At 40.6% G+C, this 23,512-nt stretch overlaps 3 protein-coding genes across 3 annotated transcripts; 1 reads left to right on the top strand and 2 right to left on the bottom strand.

The window, feature by feature from the left end:
* Window positions 1-14,881: 14,881 nt before the first annotated feature.
* LOC145425789 (uncharacterized) lies at window positions 14,882-17,157 on the top strand. The gene is made up of 5 exons (XM_080299185.1): window positions 14,882-15,600; window positions 15,732-15,844; window positions 16,052-16,209; window positions 16,300-16,432; window positions 16,506-17,157. The coding sequence occupies exons 1-5, from the start codon at window positions 15,462-15,464 to the stop codon at window positions 16,962-16,964; spliced, it is 1,002 nt and encodes a 333-aa protein (XP_080155311.1). The 5' UTR covers window positions 14,882-15,461; the 3' UTR covers window positions 16,965-17,157.
* A 2-nt stretch (window positions 17,158-17,159) lies between these two features.
* LOC145425788 (uncharacterized) lies at window positions 17,160-23,511 on the bottom strand. The gene is made up of 2 exons (XM_080299165.1): window positions 23,118-23,511; window positions 17,160-18,728 (listed from the first exon to the last, which is right to left on the bottom strand). Exons 1-2 carry the CDS (start codon window positions 23,141-23,143, stop codon window positions 17,489-17,491), a joined length of 1,266 nt encoding a protein of 421 aa, XP_080155291.1. The 5' UTR covers window positions 23,144-23,511; the 3' UTR covers window positions 17,160-17,488.
* LOC113018134 (E3 SUMO-protein ligase ZBED1-like) lies at window positions 19,152-22,531 on the bottom strand. Its single transcript, XM_026161193.2, has 2 exons — window positions 21,099-22,531; window positions 19,152-20,548 (listed from the first exon to the last, which is right to left on the bottom strand). The coding sequence occupies exons 1-2, from the start codon at window positions 21,565-21,567 to the stop codon at window positions 19,518-19,520; spliced, it is 1,500 nt and encodes a 499-aa protein (XP_026016978.2). The 5' UTR covers window positions 21,568-22,531; the 3' UTR covers window positions 19,152-19,517.
* Window position 23,512: the final 1 nt, after the last annotated feature.

A 23,512-nucleotide genomic window follows, 5' to 3' on the forward strand; every position in this document is an offset into this window, starting at 1 on the left:
TGCGACAGCAAACGCGCTCTAGTGTGAACCCTCAAAGCGGCCCGCATGCGCAAAAGAAGACGTCACACACAACACACTCTGTTTAGACCCAGAGCAAACAATATTTCGTCTTGATGCATTCTCAATCATCCAGCAAAGTAAATCTCCAAAAGTTGAATCTGTTCATCTGGACGTAGCGTTTTGTGGGAGAAACGTTTCGTCACTCATCCAAGTGACTTCTTCAGTCTCAGCTGACTGCAGGTTTCCCCAAATCTTATAAACAGTACATTTGCATAATGACTGAAACCAGCCCACTGAATCAACAATGGGCTGGGAAGTCAGTTCCTTGATCATAAATATGCAAAGCTCTCATGACCATTGATCAACAACCACTAACCAAAACCCACTGATCGAAGACCACCATCATTTCCATCAGTAATGGGGAACATCTAAAAGCTGACGTGTACCGTAAACCTACGCATACGGATCAGTATCTAAGGTTTGACTCTCATCATCCACTGGAGCACAAACTGGATGTCATCAGGATCAGGACGCTACAATACAGAGCGAAAACCATCCCCACTGACACAGCGGCCAGGGATGCAGAAGAACAGCACATCAAGAAGGCCCTGAGCCTTCTTGATGTGCTGTTGGCTATCCGATTGGCCTCCCTGCTGCTGCAGAGCCTGGGACGGTCTGCTTGCCTCCACCCCGGGGGGAAGGGTAACATCTCTTGGGTCTGGGTTCTGTTTCCCCCTCTGGGGGCGAGGGTACCTGGACCCGGGGTGTAGAGTATGTTTGGGGAGTGTGATTGTGTGTACATGTCCATTTATGTCAGTCCTTACGTTGGGTGAGTGCTGAGTGTTTGTATATGTGTGCATGAGGGTGGGAACGCATGTTTGTGTCTGTGTGTGCCTGTTTGTCTGTGTCTATATGTCAGGTCGGGTCTTAGACTCCACCTCTCTGGGAACTCCCAGGCCTATGGGCAGAAATCTGTGCCATCAGAAACTGAATTTGAATAAGTTAAATTTGAATTTGAATTGCTCAGATTGAATCTGAATTGTAACTTGAATAAATGCTTTTGAAAACTGAATTTGAATTAGTCTAATTTGAAATTGAATTTATGGTTTGAAAATGAATTGACTTGCTTCGAAACTGCATTTTATCCTTTAAAAATTCAGCTCTCGAATAATTTCAGATTCACTTCTCACCATTCAGTTTCAGTTCTACAATTCAATTTCAGTTCCAAAATTCAGTTTTTTGGAACTTACATCCGGTTCCGGTTCAAGCGCAGATTAATAGAACTACGTTTTACTGGCGGACCGAGAGTGTTACTGACGGGAATCTACAGCGTCTTGAGCTGAATTAAGACTTCAGAAGTCATTCGTCATGTCGAATGACCAGCGGATAAACTCTCAGGTTGGTAATAAATGTATTACATGTATAAGAACAAGCGTCATGTTAACAAATGATAGCCGTAAGGTAACTTTTATGCTTATTGTAGCTGTTAGCTAAAAACGCTAATTTAGCGTAGTTTGCCCTGAATTCAGCTTTGACAAACAAATATGATCAACTGTTTCTAGTAGAATTCCAAAGTTGTCATCTTGGACCCTCTCAGAGTACCCCCTCTGTATGCTTGCAGAGACCCCTACAGTAGGGAAACATGCAAAACGGTGTCCAAACCTTTGTATTTTAGCTTTATGTCTTACACAGCATCCCAACTCTTTAGCTGACTTAATAACTTTAGCTAAAGTGAATAGTTAGTCTAATTCATTAGTGCAGCATTACTGGATCGTCTCTGTTTGAAGTGATATAATATGATATACAACTATCACTGTGTTTAACTACCATAATAATTCTTAGGGTACTGAGTGCATGCTTAATTAGATTATATATTTTTTTTAAACACACTGCTCCATTAATATGTTTGACAGGCTGAAGTTGTCGGGTCACCTCCTAAATCTACCATCTTTTACAGGTGTTTTGTACCAGAAATGGAGTGTCCACTGAAGACTGAAGATACTGAATCTCCACGCCTTGCCATCGATCCCTCTTGTGCCTTCATCTAGACAAGAGACATTAACTTAACCACTCTCATATGCTCTGTACCTACATTACCTTCCCTGACAGTCGTAGCTTGGCTCATCTGAGGGTGAAATTATAAGAATGTGTTATTTTGCAAAGTGCTCTCTAGGGTTCCTAAATAAAATATGGCATTGAGGTCATCTCTTTTGAATTAATCCCTTCTTCTGAAATATAAGAACCTCTCCTGGTTTTAATGGCACTTTCGATTTCCTTACTTTCTGTTCCACTTCCAAACCCAAATAGATGCTGACAAGCCGACACAGTAACATGGAAGAGGGAAAGACGCTGGAAAGGACTACTACAAATAAACCTAATGCCTAACAATGAAAAGTGTAAAATAAGAACAATAATGATAATAAAGATAAAAGATGAAGTAACAAGTTTTTAGTTTTTTTGTTTATTCCAAATGATCATCCAGATGTCTGTGACATGTGATGACAAACACCATAATGGAAGGCCTTAGTCATCACATGCTTAAACTCATCATATATTTTTTGCATATGCTGAACAGGCAGTCAGACATGCTGTAACTGTGGGGTAGAAAACTGCAGGAACACCATACGGCAGGGGTCTCAAACTCCAGTCCTCGAGGGCATGGAAAAGTTGCATGGCACTTTGACCCTTGAGGACTGGAGTTTGAGACCCCTGTCATATGGAATATGACAGGTGTGGTTGAACTGCATGAAGACTGAAGTTTCTCTTCTCTTCTGGCAGGACAGGAATGTGGCCTTGTCCTGTGAGCCACTGTAAGGATGTACTTAGAGTAGAACTGGACTGTCACCGGCCTCAGGCTCTTCACCCTTTTCAAAGACAAAGCAGTCATTTAGATAAAATATTAGATATTGTTTACCTGTAAATGCACAAAGTAAATTTAGAAATGTTATTATTGTCAAGAGTGAATAAGCACTGATAGTGTAATCTACAGCTGTGGCCAAACGTTTAGAGAATGAGAAGTGTTGTTTGCTTATTTACAAAGTTTGCTGTTTCAGTGATAGTTGTATATCATATTATATCACTTCAAACAGAGGTGATCCAGTAATGCTGCACTAATGAATTAGACTAACTATTCACTTTAGCTAAAGTTATTAAGTCAGCTAAAGAGTTGGGATGCTGTGTAAGACATAAATAAACCTTTTGCATGTTTCCCTACTGTAGGGGTCTCTGCAAGCATACAGAGGGGGTACTCTGAGAGGGTCCAAGATGACAACTTTGGAATTCTACTAGAAACAGTCGATCATATTTGTTTGTCAAAGCTGAATTCAGGGCAAACTACGCTAAATTAGCGTTTTTAGCTAACAGCTACAATAAGCATAAAAGTTACCTTACGGCTATCATTTCAATTCAATTCAATTCAATTTTATTTATATAGCGCCAAATCACAACAAAAGTCGCCTCAAGGCGCTTCATAGATACAGAGAAAAACCCAACAATCATATGACCCCCTATGAGCAAGCACTTTGGCGACAGTGGGAAGGAAAAACTCCCTTTTAACAGGAAGAAACCTCCGGCAGAACCAGGCTCAGGGAGGGGCGGCCATCTGCTGCGACCGGTTGGGGTGAGAGAAGGAAGACAGGATAAAGACATGCTGTGGAAGAGAGACAGAGGTTAATAACAGATATGATTCAATGCAGAGAGGTCTATTAATACATAGTGAGTGAGAAAGGTGACTGGAAAGGAAAAACTCAATGCATCATGGGAATCCCCCGGCAGCCTACATCTATTGCAGCATAACTAAGGGAGGATTCAGGGTCACCTGGTCCAGCCCTAACTATATGCTTTAGAAAAAAGGAAAGTTTTAAGCCTAATCTTAAAAGTAGAGATAGTGTCTGTCTCCCGAATCCAAACTGGAAGCTGGTTCCACAGAAGAGGGGCCTGAAAACTGAAGGCTCTCCCTCCCATTCTACTTTTAAATACTCTAGGAACAACAAGTAGGCCTGCAGAGCGAGAGCAGAGCGCTCTAATAGGGTGATATGGTACTACAAGGTCATTAAGATAAGATGGGGCCTGATTATTTAAGACCTTGTATGTGAGGAGCAGGATTTTGAATTCAATTCTGGATTTAACAGGAAGCCAATGAAGGGAAGCCAAAACAGGAGAAATATGCTCTCTCTTTCTAGTCCCTGTCAGGACTCTTGCTGCAGCATTTTGGATTAGCTGAAGGCTTTTCAGTGAGTTTTTTGGACATCCTGATAATAATGAATTACAGTAGTCCAGCCTGGAAGTAATAAATGCATGAACTAGTTTTTCAGCGTCACTCTGAGACAGGATATTTCTAATTTTAGAGATGTTGCGCAAATGGAAGAAAGCAGTCTTACATATTTGTTTAATATGTGCGTTGAAGGACATGTCCTGGTCAAAAATGACTCCAAGGTTCCTCACCGCGTTACTGGAGGCCAAGGTAATGCCATCCAGAGTAAGAATCTGATTAGATACCATATTTCTAAGATTTTCAGGGCCGAGTACAATAACCTCAGTTTTACCTGAATTAAGAAGCAGAAAGTTAGCGGCCATCCAGGTCTTTATGTCTTTAAGACATTCCTGCAGTTTAACTAATTGGTGTGTGTTATCTGGCTTCATGGACAGATAGAGCTGGGTGTCATCTGCATAGCAGTGAAAATGTATGCTATGTCTTCTAATGATACTGCCTAAGGGAAGCATGTATAATGTAAACAGAATTGGTCCTAGCACTGAACCCTGTGGAACTCCATAATTAACCTCAGTGTGTGAAGAGGACTCTCCATTTACATGCACGAATTGGAGTCTATTAGATAGATATGATACAAACCACTGCAGCGCAGTACTTGTAATACCTACAGCATGTTCTAATCGCTCTAATAGGATATTATGATCAACAGTATCGAACGCTGCACTGAGGTCTAGCAGGACAAGCACAGAGATGAGTCCACTGTCAGAGGCCATAAGAAGATCATTTGTAACCTTCACTAAAGCTGTTTCTGTGCTGTGCTGAGCTCTGAAACCTGACTGAAACTCTTCAAATAAACCATTCCTCTGCAGATGATCTGTTAGCTGTTTGACAACTACTCTTTCAAGGATTTTTGATATGAAAGGAAGGTTGGAGATTGGCCTATAATTAGCTAAGACTGCTGGGTCTAGAGATGGCTTTTTGAGTAAAGGTTTAACTACAGCCAGCTTGAAGGCCTGTGGTACATAGCCGATTATTAGAGATAGGTTGATCATATTTAAGATCGAAGAATTAATTAATGGCAGGACTTCTTTGAGCAGTTTTGTAGGAATGGGGTCTAAAAGACACGTTGATGGTTTGGAGGAAGTAATTATTGAAGTTAACTCAGAAAGATCAATTGGAGAAAAAGAGTCTAACTTAATATCAATGGTACTAAGAGTAACTGTAGATAATATTACATCTGTGGGATGATTATTGGTAATTTTTTCTCTAATGATAAAAATTTTATTTGTGAAGAAGTTCATGAAGTCATTACTAGTTAACGTTAAAGGGATGGTTGGCTCAAAAGAGCTCTGACTTTTTGTCAGCCTGGCTACAGTGCTGAAGAGAAACCTGGGGTTGTTCTTATTTTCTTCAATCAGTGATGAACAGTAAGATGTTCTGGCTTTGCGGAGGGCTTTCTTATAAAGCAGCAAACTATTTCTCCAGGCTAAATGATGATCCTCTAGATTTGTGACACGCCATTTCCTCTCCAAATTACGAGTCATCTGCTTTAGGGTACGTGTTTCAGAATTATACCACGGAGTCAGGTACTTCTGATTTGAGGCCTTAGTTTTCACAGGAGCTACAGTATCCAGAGTCGTATGTAGTGAGGAGGTGAAATTATTAACAAGATAATCGACCTCTGTTGGGGTAGCGTTCAGATAGCTGCTTTGCTCTGTGTTGGTACAGGGCATTGGAGATGATAACAGTGGGTGGATTATATTCTTAAACTTAGTTACAGTGCTTTCAGAAAGACATCTACTTTGATAAAGTCTACTCTTCACCGCTGTGTAATCAATTATTGTAAAAGTAAATGTTATCAGGAAATGATCAGACAGGAGAGGGTTTTCAGGAAACACTGTTAAATGTTCAGGTTCGATGCCATATGTTAAAACAAGATCTAGAGTGTGATTAAAGTGGTGGGTGGGTTCTTTTACATTTTGAGAGAAACCAATTGAGTCTAATAACAGATTAAATGCCATGTTGAGGCTGTCATTTTTAGCATCTACATGGATGTTAAAATCACCCACAATAATTATTTTATCTGAGCTCAGAACTAAATTAGATATAAAGTCTGAGAAATCAGACAGAAACTCTGTGTAAGGCCCAGGTGGACAATAGATGATAACAAGTAAGACTGGTTTCTGAGTTTCACAGCTGGGGTGGACAATGTTAAGCATCAGGCTTTCAAATGAATTAAAAGTCTGTCTTGGTCTTTCATTAATTAATAGGCTGGTGTGAAAAATTGCTGCCACACCGCCCCCTCGGCCTGTGCTTCGAGATTTCTGGTAGTTAGAATGACTCGGGGGTGTTGATTCATTTAAACTAACATAATCATCCTGCTGCAACCAGGTTTCTGTAAGGCAGAGTAAATCAATTTGTTGATCAATTATTAAGTCATGTACTAACAGAGACTTGGAGGAGAGAGACCTAATATTTAATAATCCACATTTCACTGTTTTACTCTTTGGTTCAGATGTGGATACTGTATTGTTCTTTCTTTGTAATTGTTTATGTTTAAGTTGTTTGTTGCTGGTTTTTAGTTTGTTTTTTGTCTTTTTGGAAGCTGACACAGTCTCTATGGAGATGGGTTTTTGGGGGGGTAGCAGGAGGAGAGAAGCTGCAGAGAAGCGTGTAAGACTGCAACTCTGCTTCCTGGTCCCAACTCTGGATAGTCATATTTTGGGGGGTTTAATAAATTTGTCCATATTTCTAGAAATGAGAGCTGCTCCATCCAAAGTGGGATGGATGCCATCTCTCCTAACAAGACCAGGTTTCCTCCAGAAGGTTTGCCAATTATCTATGAAGCCCACATTGTTTCTGGGACACCACTCAGACAGCCAGCAATTTAAGGAGAACATGCGGCTAAACATGTCACTCCTGGTCTGATTGGGGAGGGGACCAGAGAAAACTACAGAGTCCGACATTGTTTTGGCAAAGTTGCACACCGATTCAATATTGATTTTAGTGACCTCCGATTGGCGTAACCGGGTGTCATTACTGCCGACGTGAATTATGATTTTACTGAATTTACGTTAACCCTTAGCCAGCAGTTTTAAATTTCCTTCAATGTCGCCTGCTCTGGCCCCTGGAAGACAATTGACTATGGTTGCCGGTGTCTCTAGCTTCACATGTCTGAGAACAGAATCACCAATTACCAGAGTTTGACCCCCGGCGGGTGTGTCGCCGAGTGGGGAAAAACGGTTAGACACATGAACGGGTTGGTGGTGTACCTGGGGCTTCTGTTTAGGACTATGATTCCTCCTCACCGTGACCCAGCCTCCCTGATTCCCCAGCTGCTTGGGACCTGCCGGGGAACAGCTAGCGGGGCCTACGCTATTTTCGGCTGCACCAGCTACAGGGGCCTGGCTAGCTATGGGTGAATGAAGGGTGCGAAGCCGAGTCTCCAATTCAGTAATCCTGGCCTCCAGCGCTGCAAATATGCTACATTTGTTACAGATATCATTACTGCTAAAGGAGGCCGAGGAGTAACTAAACATCTGACACAATGAGCAAGAAAGTGCAGGAGGGACAGGTGAAGTAGCCATGGTGCTAATGAGTCGGCTATGAGCTAAGCTAGGCTAGTGAGACAGTACAGAGACAGTGAGTGAATACTTTGGCTATAAATTAGGTAGTGAGTACACAGAAAGTGTGCTTCGGATGAAGCACGTGAAGATTATACTATGAAAGAAGAATGTATTTAAAAGTTGTTAATTAAATCGCTAAGCAAATAAGCTACTCAGAAACACCACTGTGTTTGAGCAGGAACAGGAGGTGATACTCTACCACAGAGCGAGCGAACACCAAGTGACAGCGCCACCAAGAGTGTTGTTAGTGTTGTTAACATGACGCTTGTTCTTATACATGTAATACATTTATTACCAACCTGAGAGTTTATCCGCTGGTCATTCGACATGACGAATGACTTCTGAAGTCTTAATTCAGCTCAAGACGCTGTAGATTCCCGTCAGTAACACTCTCGGTCCGCCAGTAAAACGTAGTTCTATTAATCTGCGCTTGAACCGGAACCGGATGTAAGTTCCAAAAAACTGAATTTTGGAACTGAAATTGAATTGTAGAACTGAAACTGAATGGTGAGAAGTGAATCTGAAATTATTCGAGAGCTGAATTTTTAAAGGATAAAATGCAGTTTCAAAGCAAGTCAATTCATTTTCAAACCATAAATTCAATTTCAAATTAGACTAATTCAAATTCAGTTTTCAAAAGCATTTATTCAAGTTACAATTCAGATTCAATCTGAGCAATTCAAATTCAAATTTAACTTATTCAAATTCAGTTTCTGATGGCACAGATTTCTGCCCATACAGGCCCTCCAAGGCCTATCTCCCCTCACCACACTCCCTGCCGGTGACTGATGCTCTCAGGGGTCGGTGCATTGCTGGCGCCTGTTGCTCGGTCAGGCCTCCTCCGGGGTGTGGGGGGCCCTCTGGGCCTCCGGCCTCTGGGCCTGCGGCTCAGTTCACTCTGGCACAGCTGGCTGCCGGCAGAGCCGGCGGGCACGCCGGTGCAGCCCCCTCTAGCTTCTGCTCAGTGGCTACTGGGTGACGCCTCGTCTGGGGATCCTACGCCCTTCCCATGAGGGTGGCACGGATGCTCCTCCGGTGGTCCTCCTTGGGCTCTCGTGCTCTGGGGCCTCTGGATGTCTGGGGCCTGGATCTCCTCCATGCCTGCTTCATGCCCTGGGGGACGGGGCTACATGCTCTTGCAGACGATTACATGTGGAAACCATTTGAATACAAGCGCGCTGATCCACACAGGTATGCACACGGATGTTCACTGCTCGTAGACTTAAATTACACCTTTCTTGGCTGCTACTTCAAAGCACATTGTGCGCTGTCTGTCCTGCGTGCTGCACAACAACACTGAATATTTAGTATTTACTGCTGTTTACACTTAGCTAGATTAATGTGATGGTGTTGTGTTTAGTATGTTTGCTTTGGGTTTTTTTTGCTTGTTTTCTATTCTTTCTCTCTCAACAGGTGATCCAGGAGATTTTATTTTATTTATTTATTTTTTTCCCCTTTCTCACTGTCCCTCTCCCCTTCTGTTTTTCTTTTCCTTCCTCTTTCTCTCTCCCTTTCCTATCCCTCACTCATGTCTGTCCCATCTGTAACAACTGAAAATAAAATAAAATAAATAATTAAAAACAAAGGTCGATCAAATGGACCAACACAGCAATGCCACAATGATCCATTTGGCAAAGTAAATCCATTGGGTATCCTTGTTGGTCTTCAGACAACAATTCTGATGGCTAAAGAACCAAATGGGACAGGCAAAAAAAAGAAAAAAAAAAAAAAAGAATTTTCCCTTTCCAGTTCACAATCAATCCCACCCCTAGGTCAAAAAATATGTATAGGACAATTGGCGTAATCTAATATTTTGTATGAACCTGTCCAGCTGTCCATTTAGTTGAATGTAGGATTAACTCATAAGTCTTGCTGAAGTACCTTGTATTCTGATTCATCGCAGCAGCAACAGCAGCAGTTTGGTTGGATGATGTTAGCAACTGTCAGCAACTGCTGACCGAATAATTTCATCCTCCATAATCTGAAACAAACACATAAAGACAGAAACAATTTATGAATTAACGTTCGATAAAATCTAAGAATGTATCATTTATTAGATAACAATATGAATATGTCTAACAAAAAACTTTGTGGAGCAAAGTTACATTCAATCAAGATGGTCTGGCATGCTACAACTTTATAGTTGTTAAATTCAGGGTATACATACCCAACTTGTACACGTTTATTATTATTATTATTATTATTATTATTATTATTATTATTATTATTATTATTATTATTATTATTATCCTACCCAATTACATGTTTCTTTTAATCAGAGTATGCTGTTTTAATGACTTTACAATATCATTTACATTGCGTTCCTTACATTTTCCCAAATTGTATGTTATATTAATCCTATATTTCCGTTTTAATATTTCTAATGTTTGCCTTGTTTTCTTCACTGTCTGGTCTGCCTCTGTCTCACCTGTATGGATGCATTTACACCGAAATGTCCCCAACAAAGGATGTTTTAATTCGCCACTATTCCAGTGAAACACGAGTCTCCCATCTTCCTGCTACCGGTCTGGAGTTTTTGTTCACCAAAGCACACACCAACTTCATACTGATGGACAGATCACCGCCCTTTTGCCGCCTTGTCTGACCGTGTTTTCTGGCTTTGGTTCACTTCACCTCACTCTTCCCCATTCTTGTCATTAAATCAGGCTGTTCTGCAACCATGGCAGCCATTCACTCTATGGCTTTATTCATGGTGTATTTTACCCCTTCACCAAAGGCCGTTCTCGTTTCCAACATTATATTTGCAGTGTTCGTCTATCTATCAATATCTGCGGAGTATTTTTTTAACGAGTATCCTATTTTCTAAAGCACAGCATGTAAATGGTAGCTCGGTTAGCAGGATGCTAGCATGTAGCGCTTAGTGAGACACGCCTCAGACGAGTTGAGCAAAGACCCCGTCTGTGTACTTTATACGTGAGCAACGGATTTAAATAAAGTTAAGGTTTCAAAAGACAAACTTGAAGATGAAAAACAATATACTTACCGGAGAGCCGCCAGGGTTTGCCGCTGCCATCTTGGCGCTCCTAAATTCAAAACTGCCTCTGCAGTCAGGCATGGGAGGCGTGGAAATTGTCATTGAGTTAGTCAAACGTTTTCCTTAGTTCGAGTAGATGATAAAATAAAATAAAAATAACTGGGATTTTAAATAGGACTAGGCGTTCTGTAATGATCTCTATTTAGGAGAAAAACTTAATCACTCGCCTTTAAACAGCTCTCTTTTAGGAAAAACACTGCTGGCTAACGGTGTCATGTGATCAAACAGCGTAATTTAATTGGCTGAGAGCCACTCGACTCGATCTGGTGCTGATTGCTGTGGCTTGGGTCATTAAAGTTCATCACTTTTGCAGTTGAATTTTTGCAGATGAATTTTTTTCAGGTGAATTTTTGCAGGTGAATTTTTTTCAGGTGAATTTTTTGCAGGTGAATATTTTTGCAGGGAAATTTGGAGGATAAAAATTCAGTGTCTGATTCTGATGATACTATATTTCTTCCATACATTTGCAGTTTGGACGCACAGGTGTGAACATCTCCCACAGCAGGGGGAGGACTATCCTCCGCCCGTAATGCTGCAAATAATGGTCGGCAAAGTCATGTGACATTAGTGATGTTTGTACTAACTTGATTTAAAAGTCTTTACTTTAAAATATATGCTGTTCAGTAGTCGACCTTAATCTTACAGAGAATGTGATCATTTTATTGATAATTAAAGTCAGTCATATATCCACAAACACAACAAGATGAAAGTCAGTGATGCTGCTCGGTTTTCAGTCCTGAATATCACGGCACAAGCAGGATTCACTGCACTGTTAATGTTAGCTGTGTTATATTGCTGTCTCTGTTCGGTGGTGTCGAGCCAAATGGACTTTAACGTGTGTTTGAACGAGCTGACGGTTCACTCGTTAAGCTGAAAGAAAGATGCTTTAATCACAGCAGTCACACATGTGTCCACTGTATCATCTGGAAACTCTTCTTGTTTTGTAATAACACAAACTAAATCCTCCTTCTTTTGTGCTGTTTTGCAGCAGTGTGTACACCTGAGACTGTCACCTGTCTGTCCTGCACTCTCTCTCTGTTTCTTTCTCTCTGATTGTGGAATAAAAGTATGAACATGTGTTTATAAGTTACACTTGTGTTTGAATCCTGCAGCTTATCACACATTTGATTTCCATGTGTGACAACTGCAAGTGTCCAGAGTGAGGACAGACTGAGGGACCCACTGCTGCACATCATCTGTGAGGCTTTGCACCCCTGATGATCCACCAGGACAAACTCAACAGTGTGAGGAAGAGGAGGAGGAAGAGCCAGCAGCAGCTGACAGATGGAGAGAATAGACAGACTGTTTCCTGTTTGTGAAGGACTGCTAGATAAGTTTAAAATAATTAATTGTCTGTCCTGAATCAGTCTTATTAGGTAATGTTCAAATAATTTGATCATTCCAGTGTTTTCAGTGTGGGAGAAAGTACTTAGGGCCTTCAGGTTACACACTATGAAAGGCAGCAACAAGTTTAATGTTCAGAAACCTAAAGTATATATCAGCAGCAGAATGGAGCTAAAAATAAATGTTTGTTTCAGTTATATGAAGCTTTGAGTATTTTGGATCAGTAGCACTGCTGTGTTTGTTGTATCATATTGCTGTGATTGTTTATATGCTTTATATATTCTGAGGTAAGTTGATCTATAATGTTACATCATATTCTATAAGGATGTTATGTGTTTGTAGACTTTCTGCCCAGTTTGACCCATTTAGTAGAAGTCAGCCTGTTTAAGGCTCTGATATCTATTCTGTATGACTTGTAACTGTCCCTGAGACAGTTAAAATAAAGTTGGTTATTTCATGTTTCTGTGATAAATTCATGCTTAATTTAGTTCATTTATTTATAAGATAAGATGATAAAAGTTTAACATTAATTAAAAAACATGTCTAAAATATGTGATTACAAAATATGGGTTTGTTAAATATGTAAAGTGCTGTAAAGTTTGTTTGAGGTGAAGTTTGTAATTGTCACATGACCAGAGTTTGGTTGAGAGCACAACCATGGCATTGTGGAGCTAGCATGGATACATGGCCACTGATGCATCTACAGCCTCAGCGTTAATGTTATTCTGCATGTGGTCCAAGAGGCGCAAACGGTATGGTTTCGTGTATATTGTTTGTATAATGTTGCATACGTGTTCTACAGTGGTAATGAGAGGACATTTTTGTGATATCCATTATTGTGCATTTTCTCTGTTCTGCTTGCACAAGACTGTTTATGGACACTGATATGAGAGACTGATAAGCTCAAAACATTTATGTTGTAAACTTTGTGTTTCTTCAGTTTTCACGGTGTCTGAAGACAATAAGAGTGAGAGAGAGAGAGAAATAAATTTCCGAAGACATCAGTATGATGCGTGGCCATTCTTTGTTGGACCCCTGTAGTTACATGACTTAAAGCAGTTATGACATGGTCTGATTTTCTCACCCAATAAAGGAATATTTAATATATCAGTCTACTCTTCATTCTATCAGAAACAGTTATCACAGCTCGTACATTTTCATTTTGCACATATATGTAAGCATTGAGCCAAATTTAGTAATGCCAACAAATTAAATGAACAATATTTGTCTCTTACATATGATACATCTATACGTATTTATACACTGTAAAAGATTCTTGTCTTTGAGTGAAGATTTATGGTGATGGGAAATATAAATAACTGAAACTTGAATCTTTACTGAAGCTCAGTGTTTGACACAGAGTTCACTCACATGTGCTGTACCAGTGTACCTGGGGTGGCTGTAGCTCAGGTGGCAGAGCAGGTCAGCCACTAATCAGAAGGTCGGTGGTTCGATCCCAGGCTGCACCCTGGCTGCACCCTGGCTGCATGCCAAATATCCTTGGGCAAGATACTAACCCCTACTGGTGGTGGTCAGAGGGCCCGGTGGCGCCTGTGTCCGGCAGCCTCGCCTCTGTCGCCTCTGTCAGTGCGCCCCAGGGCAGCTGTGGCTACAATGTAGCTTGCTATCACCAGTGTGTGAATGGGTGAATGACTGAATGTAGTGTAAAGCGCTTTGGGGTCCTATGGACTAGAAAAGCGCTATACAAATGCAGGCCATTTACCTGCACATGTGACAATAAAAGTGAATTGTTCAAGTTCACTGCTGTAATAACTAATAATGATTAATATAATAACTATAATATTGGCCATATTATATTTACACTGACTTTAGTCTCATGAACAACATAATTTTTATTTACTAGCTAATCTTAAAATGACTGTTCAGTACAGAAATGAAGCCCAACAATCATGTTTTACAGTCATGTGGTCTCAGCCTCAGATACTTATTAAATCACACAAAGCTCGTGTAGAAACAAACGAACAAATGAACAAAATATGTTCTCCTTCATTTCTCTCAAACAAAGCTGTATGAAACGTTTCCAGCGGTTAGTATCATGGTTGCTAGGCAACCTGGGCAGCGCGACGGAGATCGACCGGTATTTCACAAGCCTCGCACTTCCGGCCTTAGCGGTCTTTGAGTACGCGGCCCTTGTGGACCGTTAAGGCTGCGTACTTTAGGGCTGCCAAACCTGAATAGCTAGGTTTCATTTGACGTAGACGTGACGTCGACGTAAAGCGCGAAATTTGACTGGCGGTCGGAAGTGAAAAAGATAAGTGCAAAATCACAGACAGACAGTACGCAAAATGCCTATGTCCTGTTGTGTTTACGGATACTCCAGTAGGTCGACCAGAGAAACTGATAAACGGTATTTTAGGGTACCAAAAATAGCCCAACGAAGAGGAGAAAAATGGAAAATTCTAACCGAAAAACGTAGGAAAAAATGGATTTTAAATTTACGTTTACAGTCGGGAGGAGCAGAGTCTGCCAATGCCCGTGTCTGCAGCGACCACTTCGTCAGAGGTAATGTTATGTTTGCAAACGAACTTATTAGCATTAGGTTGTCGTTAAATTCTCGTTTACTTAGTGCTTTTAAGTTAGTAGTCTAATATTGACTTGATTGGGACTATCCGGTTGTTCAGTCAGACGTCACGGATGACGTTGCAGGTATTTCCGGGTCTAAGTGCTCCTCAAGAAACAACGATGGCGGAGCCAGTGACTTTGTTCACGATTACCTCCTTCTTTAGCGAAGTACCAATTAGGGTTAAAAAGGGTCTTAATTCCTTCAACTCTAGTAAAGTGGTCAGTGTAACCGTTCTCCCAGGCGGAATTATAAAGGGAAGTGTCCAGGCATCCATGAAAAAGAAGATTTACAATGTTGAGGTGAGCTAGGAGTAAGCTAGCTAGCCGACGATTAAACATGAGATATTCTGTATTCTGATGTATTTCATAAAGCACACACACGTACAGCAATGCTATAACAGTGGAAGTAAACGAAGATGAAAATCTACATAACATGGAGGTTTTGGAGAGTTAGTAATGTTAGCCTAGTACCAGTTATATTAGCCTAGTTAACCTAGTACCAGTACACAGAGCAGCGCTGCAAGTGTTTGTTAGAATGTTTAGGGTAAGCATTAACTTTCTTTCAATGTAGGTGCATGTTGAGGGTCAGTCAGTCAGGTTCAGCTCCTGTGAGTGCCCGATTGGCAATGATAAGTGCCATCATATGGCGGCATTGTTGATTTGGGTGGAGAAGAATGTGTCTCGCACTGACGTGGAATGTGTGTGGAAGAGGGTAAAATCATGCAAAGCAGAAGAAATTACTGCCAAGAGAGTGTCTGTGATGACACCCTCAACAACACAAGGTCAGTTATTTATTTAAAATTTGTCCTTTGAATTAATTATAATAATTATTTTCTTAACTTTTTAAAAAGCATTATGTTTTATATGCTAAAATTATTATTTATACAGATTACTAAAAGTTTTTTTTTTTCAGCTGGAATCGAAAGACCTGTCTCCCAGGAGGACAAGGAATGGGCAGTGGCATCCCTATCGAAATTGCAACGTTTTACTGGGATGGGTTGGATTTTGAGTCCTGAATGCTCTCAGGTACTTTGATATTTACTTTAACATGTGGTATAAATTGTACATGTATGTAAACTCTTGTAAACTACATACAGCAGACTGTTTGCTTCCACTGTCCCCACTTTATTTTTTACATGTATTTTATATACTCTGTACCTGACTTTGTCTATTCTGTGGTCAAAATTTCTTGGTTCCATTAAAACCTTTAAAATCCTTTTGCTTTAAATCTAGGCTAAACCAGCCAAGACATTTGATGAAGTGCTGAGGAACCTGGGATTTCCCCAAGCAGAAGACAAGGCTCGTTATCTCTTGGCATCACTGGCTGTGTCTGACGAAGAGAAGAAACAGATTGAGGAAGCAACAGTTGGGCAAACGAAGAATGCATTGTGGTAAGAAAGTGCTTTGAAATTTATTCTGTTAAGTGTTAAGTAGGACATTTTAGTTAACTGTGTCTCTTAATTTGTGTTTCTTTATAAAAGGTCAGCATATCGCAAGAAGAGAATCACAGCCAGCAACTTTGGTTTGGTCCTGAGTGCAGTCCAGCGGCGCTCATACCCCCCTTCCTTATTTAAGACTCTGCTTGGACAGTACAACCTGACAGAAGGATCTAAAGTAAGTTGTTAGTAAAAAGGGTCTGTGCATCTAAGAATTCCTTTATGACTAAGTTGTATTTTCATCCCCAAAGGCATGTGATTGGGGGATCCTTCATGAGCCAAAGGCCAAGCAGTTGTACACTGACTGTACTGGTGCAGCTATCAAGGAGAGGGGACTGTTTTTATCTAACAGTGGCCTGCTTGGTGGTTCTCCAGATGGGACTGTCTCTAATGAGTGCATCATTGAGGTGAAATGCCCATGGTCAGCCAGAGCCAAAACTGTATTGGAGGCTGCAGAAAGTAAGGACTTTTTCCTACAGCTGGATGAGGCAAGTGGTTCCCTGGTATTAAAAAAGAATCACAACTACTGGCATCAGATCCAGGGCAACCTCTATCTCACAGGGGCGAAAAGCTGTCACTTTATTGTTTGGACTCCATGTGACTTTTTCATCTTGCATGTGGATAGAGAACAAACTTGGGCTGTTAACATTGAAGCGTTGGAAACGTTCTACCGGGAAGTTTTTTTACCCCATATTTTATCGCAGCTTTGAATTCATATCAGCATGAGTAATTTATCAGTCCAAATGTTTATAGTTAATTTTAAAACTATTTGGAAATTGTACATTTTTTGTCATTGTAACTTTGTAAATATATTCAGATAAATTCTTAAATTATATTAATTTTTGATTTGAAAAAATAAAATGTTTTGGACAAACTGTTCCTGAAAATAAAGAGTAACACATGTATCTGGTATTCTTCATTTTAATTGAAAATGCATAGCAAGAAAACTAGGCAGTAATCAGGAAGCTGGAATGGAATGAAAAATGTAACAAGCCATTGATAAAAACAGAGTAAAACATTATACGAATCACAAATGAGACCATTCTCAATTTGAAACTATGCAACTAAGTTGTTTTTATGTTGTAACATCCTGAGTATACACACAAAACAATCCAGAACACTTAGGAGTTATAAATAATAAAAGTAAACTTGTTCAACAGTTGTATTTTCTGGTCCACAAGTAGTTAGAAAATGACACAATGTACTTTTACCTCTTAACTCTCACAGGTATAATTTATTCAATTTCACGGAGAATAGGTGTTTGTAAATTTGTAAGACACACACATGCTTTCAAGATCTTATTAATATTTTTTTTTAACTGATGTGGGATGTGATGCAAAATTGAGAAAAGTTTCAGTCTTTGAATGGAACGCTCTACATGTATTCTTGCACAGGAAATCTTCCTGTTGTTGTTCACTTCCTCCTGTGTGAATTGTCCGTTGGTGAGGAAGGACGGAATGTTCAGTGAGACCCCTTCTGGTAGGATGTCCCGAATTGTGAAGCCCTTATCTGCAATGACCATGTCACCTGGTTGTAGATGTTGCAGTACTCCACAGTCAGCTGTTATGGCCTTATCTGAGGCACTTCCACCGTACAAGTTGCTTACAAAGGTTATTACACCATTAGGAGCCACACCAATTAGAGCCTTTAGTGTGGTCCGTCCTTTGTACTGGCTGTACAAATGACTTTGTGTGTCAAGTCTCTCTGTGTTACAAACAGAAACTTCCGTGCAGTCAAGCACAATCCTGCAGTTAGGAAATGGTTGGAAGCAATCTGGCAGCGATGTTTGATTCTTGGCTCTCGAGGGAATGTTGTTTTCCAGCATGCCAACATACAAAATGTCATACAGTGCACTAACAATTGTTGTAAAAATATTAGTTACTGTGCCTCTGCTGCAGTTAAACCTTATTGAAAGGTCTTCATGACCAAAATTAAGTTTGAGCTTGATCAGGGTTAGAAATAACTGGTCAATTAGGGGCATCATTTGGACAGTCCAATCAGAATGATATTTAAGATCAAATCTGGAAAGAAGCGCTTCTAAAAACAGGACAGAAGCAGCATCGGGCAATCCAGTATAGTACTGGACCCTTTCAGGATTGTCAGATATTTGACTGAATGAGAAAGTCTGCTTCTGCTTCTCTACTTGTTTTTTAAGTTTTTCATTCTCTATTCTTAGCATGTCATTCTGAATCTCTAGCACCAGAAGACTTTGGGAAGAACTTGTGGAACTTGCAGTATCTGTCTGTGTAGCTGCATTGTTGGAATGATGTGGCTCATCTGATATTTCACTCTGATTTTCACCAATAGCTGGGACCTGCTCTTTTTTCTTCTTTTTTCTAACAGGGTTGTGGTCATCTGGGAACTGAAAAGACTTCCCGTCGTTCCATGCAAATCTTGTTGGCCCCGCAGCTTTTCCTTGAGGGAAGTGCCAACTGCAGACTCTTGAGTTGCAGTTTGGGGTGAAGTTTTCACGTCTGTGGAAGTGTTTAAAAAGACAGAGAGAAATTTCAGATCATACGCTAGCCCTCCATTAGTTATGATTAATACAAAAAAAAAAATAGAGATAAATAATAGAGAGAAGCTTCTTTCATCCAGATGAGAGAAGCTTCAAGAAACTTAAAACTTAAAGAAGTCCAGATGCTTTTCTTACACATCGTTGTACTAATTTGCTTTTAAGCTTACCAGAAAGATAAGTACTGGCAATAGAGCTGGGCGATATGGACCAAAATTCATATCTCGATATTTTTTAGCTGGATGGCGATATAAGATATATATCTCGATATTTTTTTAATCCCATAAAGTAAGAACAAAAAGAGAGTTCTTGGTCAAAGGTACTTGTCCCAGATGTCACACATGTAACTTTTATTAAGATACAACTGTAGATGTACACGAAAAAATTGTCAAAAATAAATTGTCAGCATTTATTAAATAATAATGCTCCATTTTTTTTCTTTTCATACATAACAAAAAGCTAAAAATTGTAAACTAAATGTAAAATGTAAACTAAAAAGATGCAGATCTAAAATAACAAAGGCATCTTGCTCTTTAAAAAGTGCTTACACTGAATTAAAGTTTTCTAAAGTGCTTCTTTGTGTGTATTGCTGAACAATCATCTGGTACTTTGTGCAAAAAACCAAACATGTAAACAGATTGAATGAAATTAACAAAATTACATTCTTTGGTCAGTGGGTCTTTGTGCAAATCTCCAATGACAATAACAATATAGAAAGAACACAAACAAGCAAGGCCAACAACTGTACAGCTTACAGATTTTGTGCCAGGAAAACTAATCTGTCAACATTATCAGGCTTCAACGATGCCCTGTGGCAGGTTACAATGTTTCCACTGCAACTAAAAATCCTTTCAGAAGGGGAGCTGGTAGCTGGCGCACAAAGATATTTCTTGGCCAGGAGGCTCAGTGCTGGAAAGGCAACTTCATGTTCCTTCCACCATTTGAGAGGGTCAGCATCACTCTCTACACAAACTGACAACAGGTAGCTAGAAAATTCATTTTCGATTGCTTCCCTTTTTGTGAAACCAGTGTTGGTGGCTGTGCTGTGCTGGAAGAAGCTTGCCAGTGATCTCTTTTTTTTAGCTGTGTGTCCTACTGCTGCTTCTTCTTGGTCTGCAGACTCAGGCACGGCTGGATCAGTCAGCTCAGACAAACACGTACCCTGATAGCTGAGCAGAGACTCTGCCTCCAAGATGAGTTTATGTTTTAGTGCATTAATCTTCTCACTAGGGATGTATTTCGCCCTGAACCGTGGATCCACAAAAGAAGCCATGTCCAACAGGTCACTGGTGGATGGATCTGCATATTTATTGTTGAGGTAATCCACAATGCGGGTCTTGATGGATTTACACAGCTCACTATCCTCCTCTCCAGGTGCCAGGAGACTAGTGTTAAACAGGTGTAGCACAGGTCTGACATAGGACAGGGTCACATACTTCTCTCCTGAAAGTGCATCAGTGAAGTCCTGACAGGGTTTGAGAGCTTTCTGAACTGCTTCCAGGACCTCTATGTCCTGCCAAGTAGGGACTAGAGGTCTGGTTTTCATGTCGACAGAGAGGACTTTAGAAAGTGCTCTTTCCTGCTCCAGAACTCTCTCTATCATGAGAAGCCTTGATCCCCAGCGAGTTGTTGCCTCTGTGAGTAGCTGGTGACTTGGAAGACCCAGCTGTATTTGCACTTCAGCCAGCTCTCTTCTCTTCCTCCAGCTGTAGGAGAAGCTGCTGACGACTTTCTTACACAGAGAAATAGCCCGGGTAATGCGGGCATCATCCATAGCATGTCCTGTGACACACAAAATACAAACTTTTAAAATCACTTTAATTGTTATGTTAAGATGCAAATCACTCAAAGGCAAATTAACATCCATCTCAGTTGTATAGAATGTGATGCATAAGACTTAACAATATTTGCAAAATGTGTCGTGTATTGTATAACCTAGAAATGGTTCTAGTTAAACTATCTTGGTAAAATCACCAGATCACCAAATGATTAGAACATGTTTTTTTTCGGTTTTTTTACACCTTTTAATCTCACTATGTATTTAAAAATGTATCCCTGTCTTGTCTCAGCTGTGGTCCTCATTTAGTGTCACAACTCAATCTAATACAAAGACAAATACACCCCAATACGTTTATTGGATTTAATAGGGATAGTTTATTTATTTGTTCAACTAACTTTCGATTTCTAAGTGATAGATGTATATGCTGGCTATGACTTATAAAAATATTTGTCTTGTGGTCCATAGGCATGTTTAGCTCTACAAGAGACTCTATACACTTTTCATTTATTAGCGTTTTTTTTTCCAAATCAAAAAATTCAGTATTGCACTTACCAATGGCCAGATGAAGCCTGTGACCAAAACACTGGATCCTCGACCACTTGTTCAGTTGAACCGCCTTGACAATATTAGCCCCGTTGTCAGTTGTTATAGCAACCAGTCCCGTCGGGTTGAGCTTCCAGGTTTTGAGCACATCCTGCAGGGCTTCAGCTATATGCTCTCCGGTGTGGTCTTGAGGAAAGTAGCTGGTCTGGAGACAGGCAGTTTTCAGTTCCCAGTCTTCCATGAAATGTATAGTCACACTCATATATGGCTCGCATGTCCTGCTGGACCACATGTCGGTTGTCAGTGCGAAGTGAGACACTTTGGTGAGCTGGGCAGCGAGACTCTGTCTAACATCAGTATACATTTTTGGCAGTGCTTCTCTGGTGAAGTATTTCCGGCTAGGTAACTGGTATCTTCGGTCAAGAGTTTTTAGCAGCTGTATAAAGCCCTCTTGTTCCACAGTTGAGATGGGGACCATGTCTTTAGCAATATGATAGGCCACTGCTTTAGTAATTTCCCCCCACTTCTCACTTTTTGTATCATATGGCACATGAGTGTTGTAAGGTGGTCTGTTTCACGGCAGGAACCTCGGCAGACTTTGCGGTCTGGGCTACAGCACGCAATTTCACACACTCTTCATACTGCACTTTATGGCGCAGTTGTAAATGGTGGTAAAGATTAGTGGTGCTCGAACCTTTCGTTGCGACGCTTTTTCGACATTCTCTACAGAATACATTATTCTGCTGCTCATCTGACACTTTGAACCCGAACCATCTCCAAATAATTGAGCCATTGGTTTTCTTTTTTCCGACGAGCTCCTCTTCGCTAGCTCCTGTGTCCATCTTGTTGCCAACTGGAGGTTTAGCGATGGGGGAGGGGGTTTGTGTTCAGTGAGGGTGAGAGGCGGGGCAAACAAACCCAGACGAGAGAGAGGCAAAATAGCGGCTCCACAAGTGTAATTATAACGCAACATAGACTATATCGATATAAACGATATTGTCACAGCTTATGTCTTGTATAAAAATATATCGATATTTTTAAAAAAATCGATATATCGCCCAGCACTAACTGGCAACCTTTGCTAGCTATTTGTTGGTTAGGTCTTTATTTTGGTAATTAACTGGCACATAGGCTGGGGATTGTAATGTATTTTCTTACATAGACATCGCTTTTTGGACGTAATTTTTATTCCTCTGAGCGTCGAAAGCTAACTAAGGTTCATATATATAGCGAAGTGACCCTTAGCTCTCAATCTTTGCTTGGAGAAATAAAAATGACTTCAAAAATGCAACAACGTCTTTGTATTAAAAAAAACACAATAAAATCCATTGTCTATATAAGTACAATTACTGGTAAAAGCCAGTTTGTCTTTTAGTAGCGGGTTTTAATTGTTCATCACTAGCTATATTAGCTAACTAAAGTAAGAGCCCACTAGCTCTTATCTTACAAATTTATTCATTCACTTACGAGTTGTAACATACCTTATCAACTTCAGCCACTTCCTCTTCTCTCTCTTTTCACAAGGAAACCGGTAAAATGACAGATTAGACTGTTGTTTTGAGCCAGATTGGTTAAAACAACCAGGAACACAGCATTGTGTCATATTGAACACAGGAGAGTTTAGACCCGGAAGTAGGATTCGTCGGATTCGTCGCGTCATCACTGAACAACCGGATAGGCTGCCCAAGTGCTTTGGATGACGAAGAGTCGGAGGACTGGGCTCCGACGGTCAATCTCGGCTACGAACGAAACCCAGATCGGAATCAGTTCTCAAACGAGAGAAAAGAATGAAGCTTAAGGCAGAACAGCATCGATGTGCAGAGGCGATTTTGGATATGCAACAGACGGCTGAGAGCCCGAGACACCCTTCAGAGGTGTCTCGTTAGACCGCTGAGAATGGTTTACCTTGAAACAAACAACTGTTACTCTAACGAAGTCCTAAGGATGTGGCATGTTTGTTGACGTTAAAGCCGCTACCGCTAACTGTTAGCGTGTTTAAGATAAAGCAATATAAGAACAAACACTCACCCTTGCAAACACCAAACTGTATCCATCACGGAGACGTTTTGTTCCAAGGTTGTGGACCCACACGCTGACAAAAAAATTGTACGCCTCCAGACTCTTGAAAGCTTTCATTTGCTGCCTAGTGTAGTAAGAAGTCTGGAGGACCAAGTAGTTGGTGATATCCACAGCCTCGATAGTAGGCAAATCCTTTACTTCTGTGGTGTATTCGGACATTTTCAAAGAATACGGATCACGTCCGATATATTTTTTTAACTGTCTGTTTATATCTCTCCCGAGAAACAGGGTCTAAAGTTGCACAATAGCTGCTCTCCTGACTCTCCACAGTGTCCTCCATGTTTACTTCCGCCCTCCACTCAAAAATCGCGCTGCCTCCGCACGTCATCAGAACCACGTGACCG

Source organism: Astatotilapia calliptera, chromosome 3, assembly GCF_964374335.1.
Source record: "Astatotilapia calliptera chromosome 3, fAstCal68.1, whole genome shotgun sequence".
In the NCBI taxonomy this organism is placed as follows: Eukaryota; Metazoa; Chordata; class Actinopteri; order Cichliformes; family Cichlidae; genus Astatotilapia; species Astatotilapia calliptera.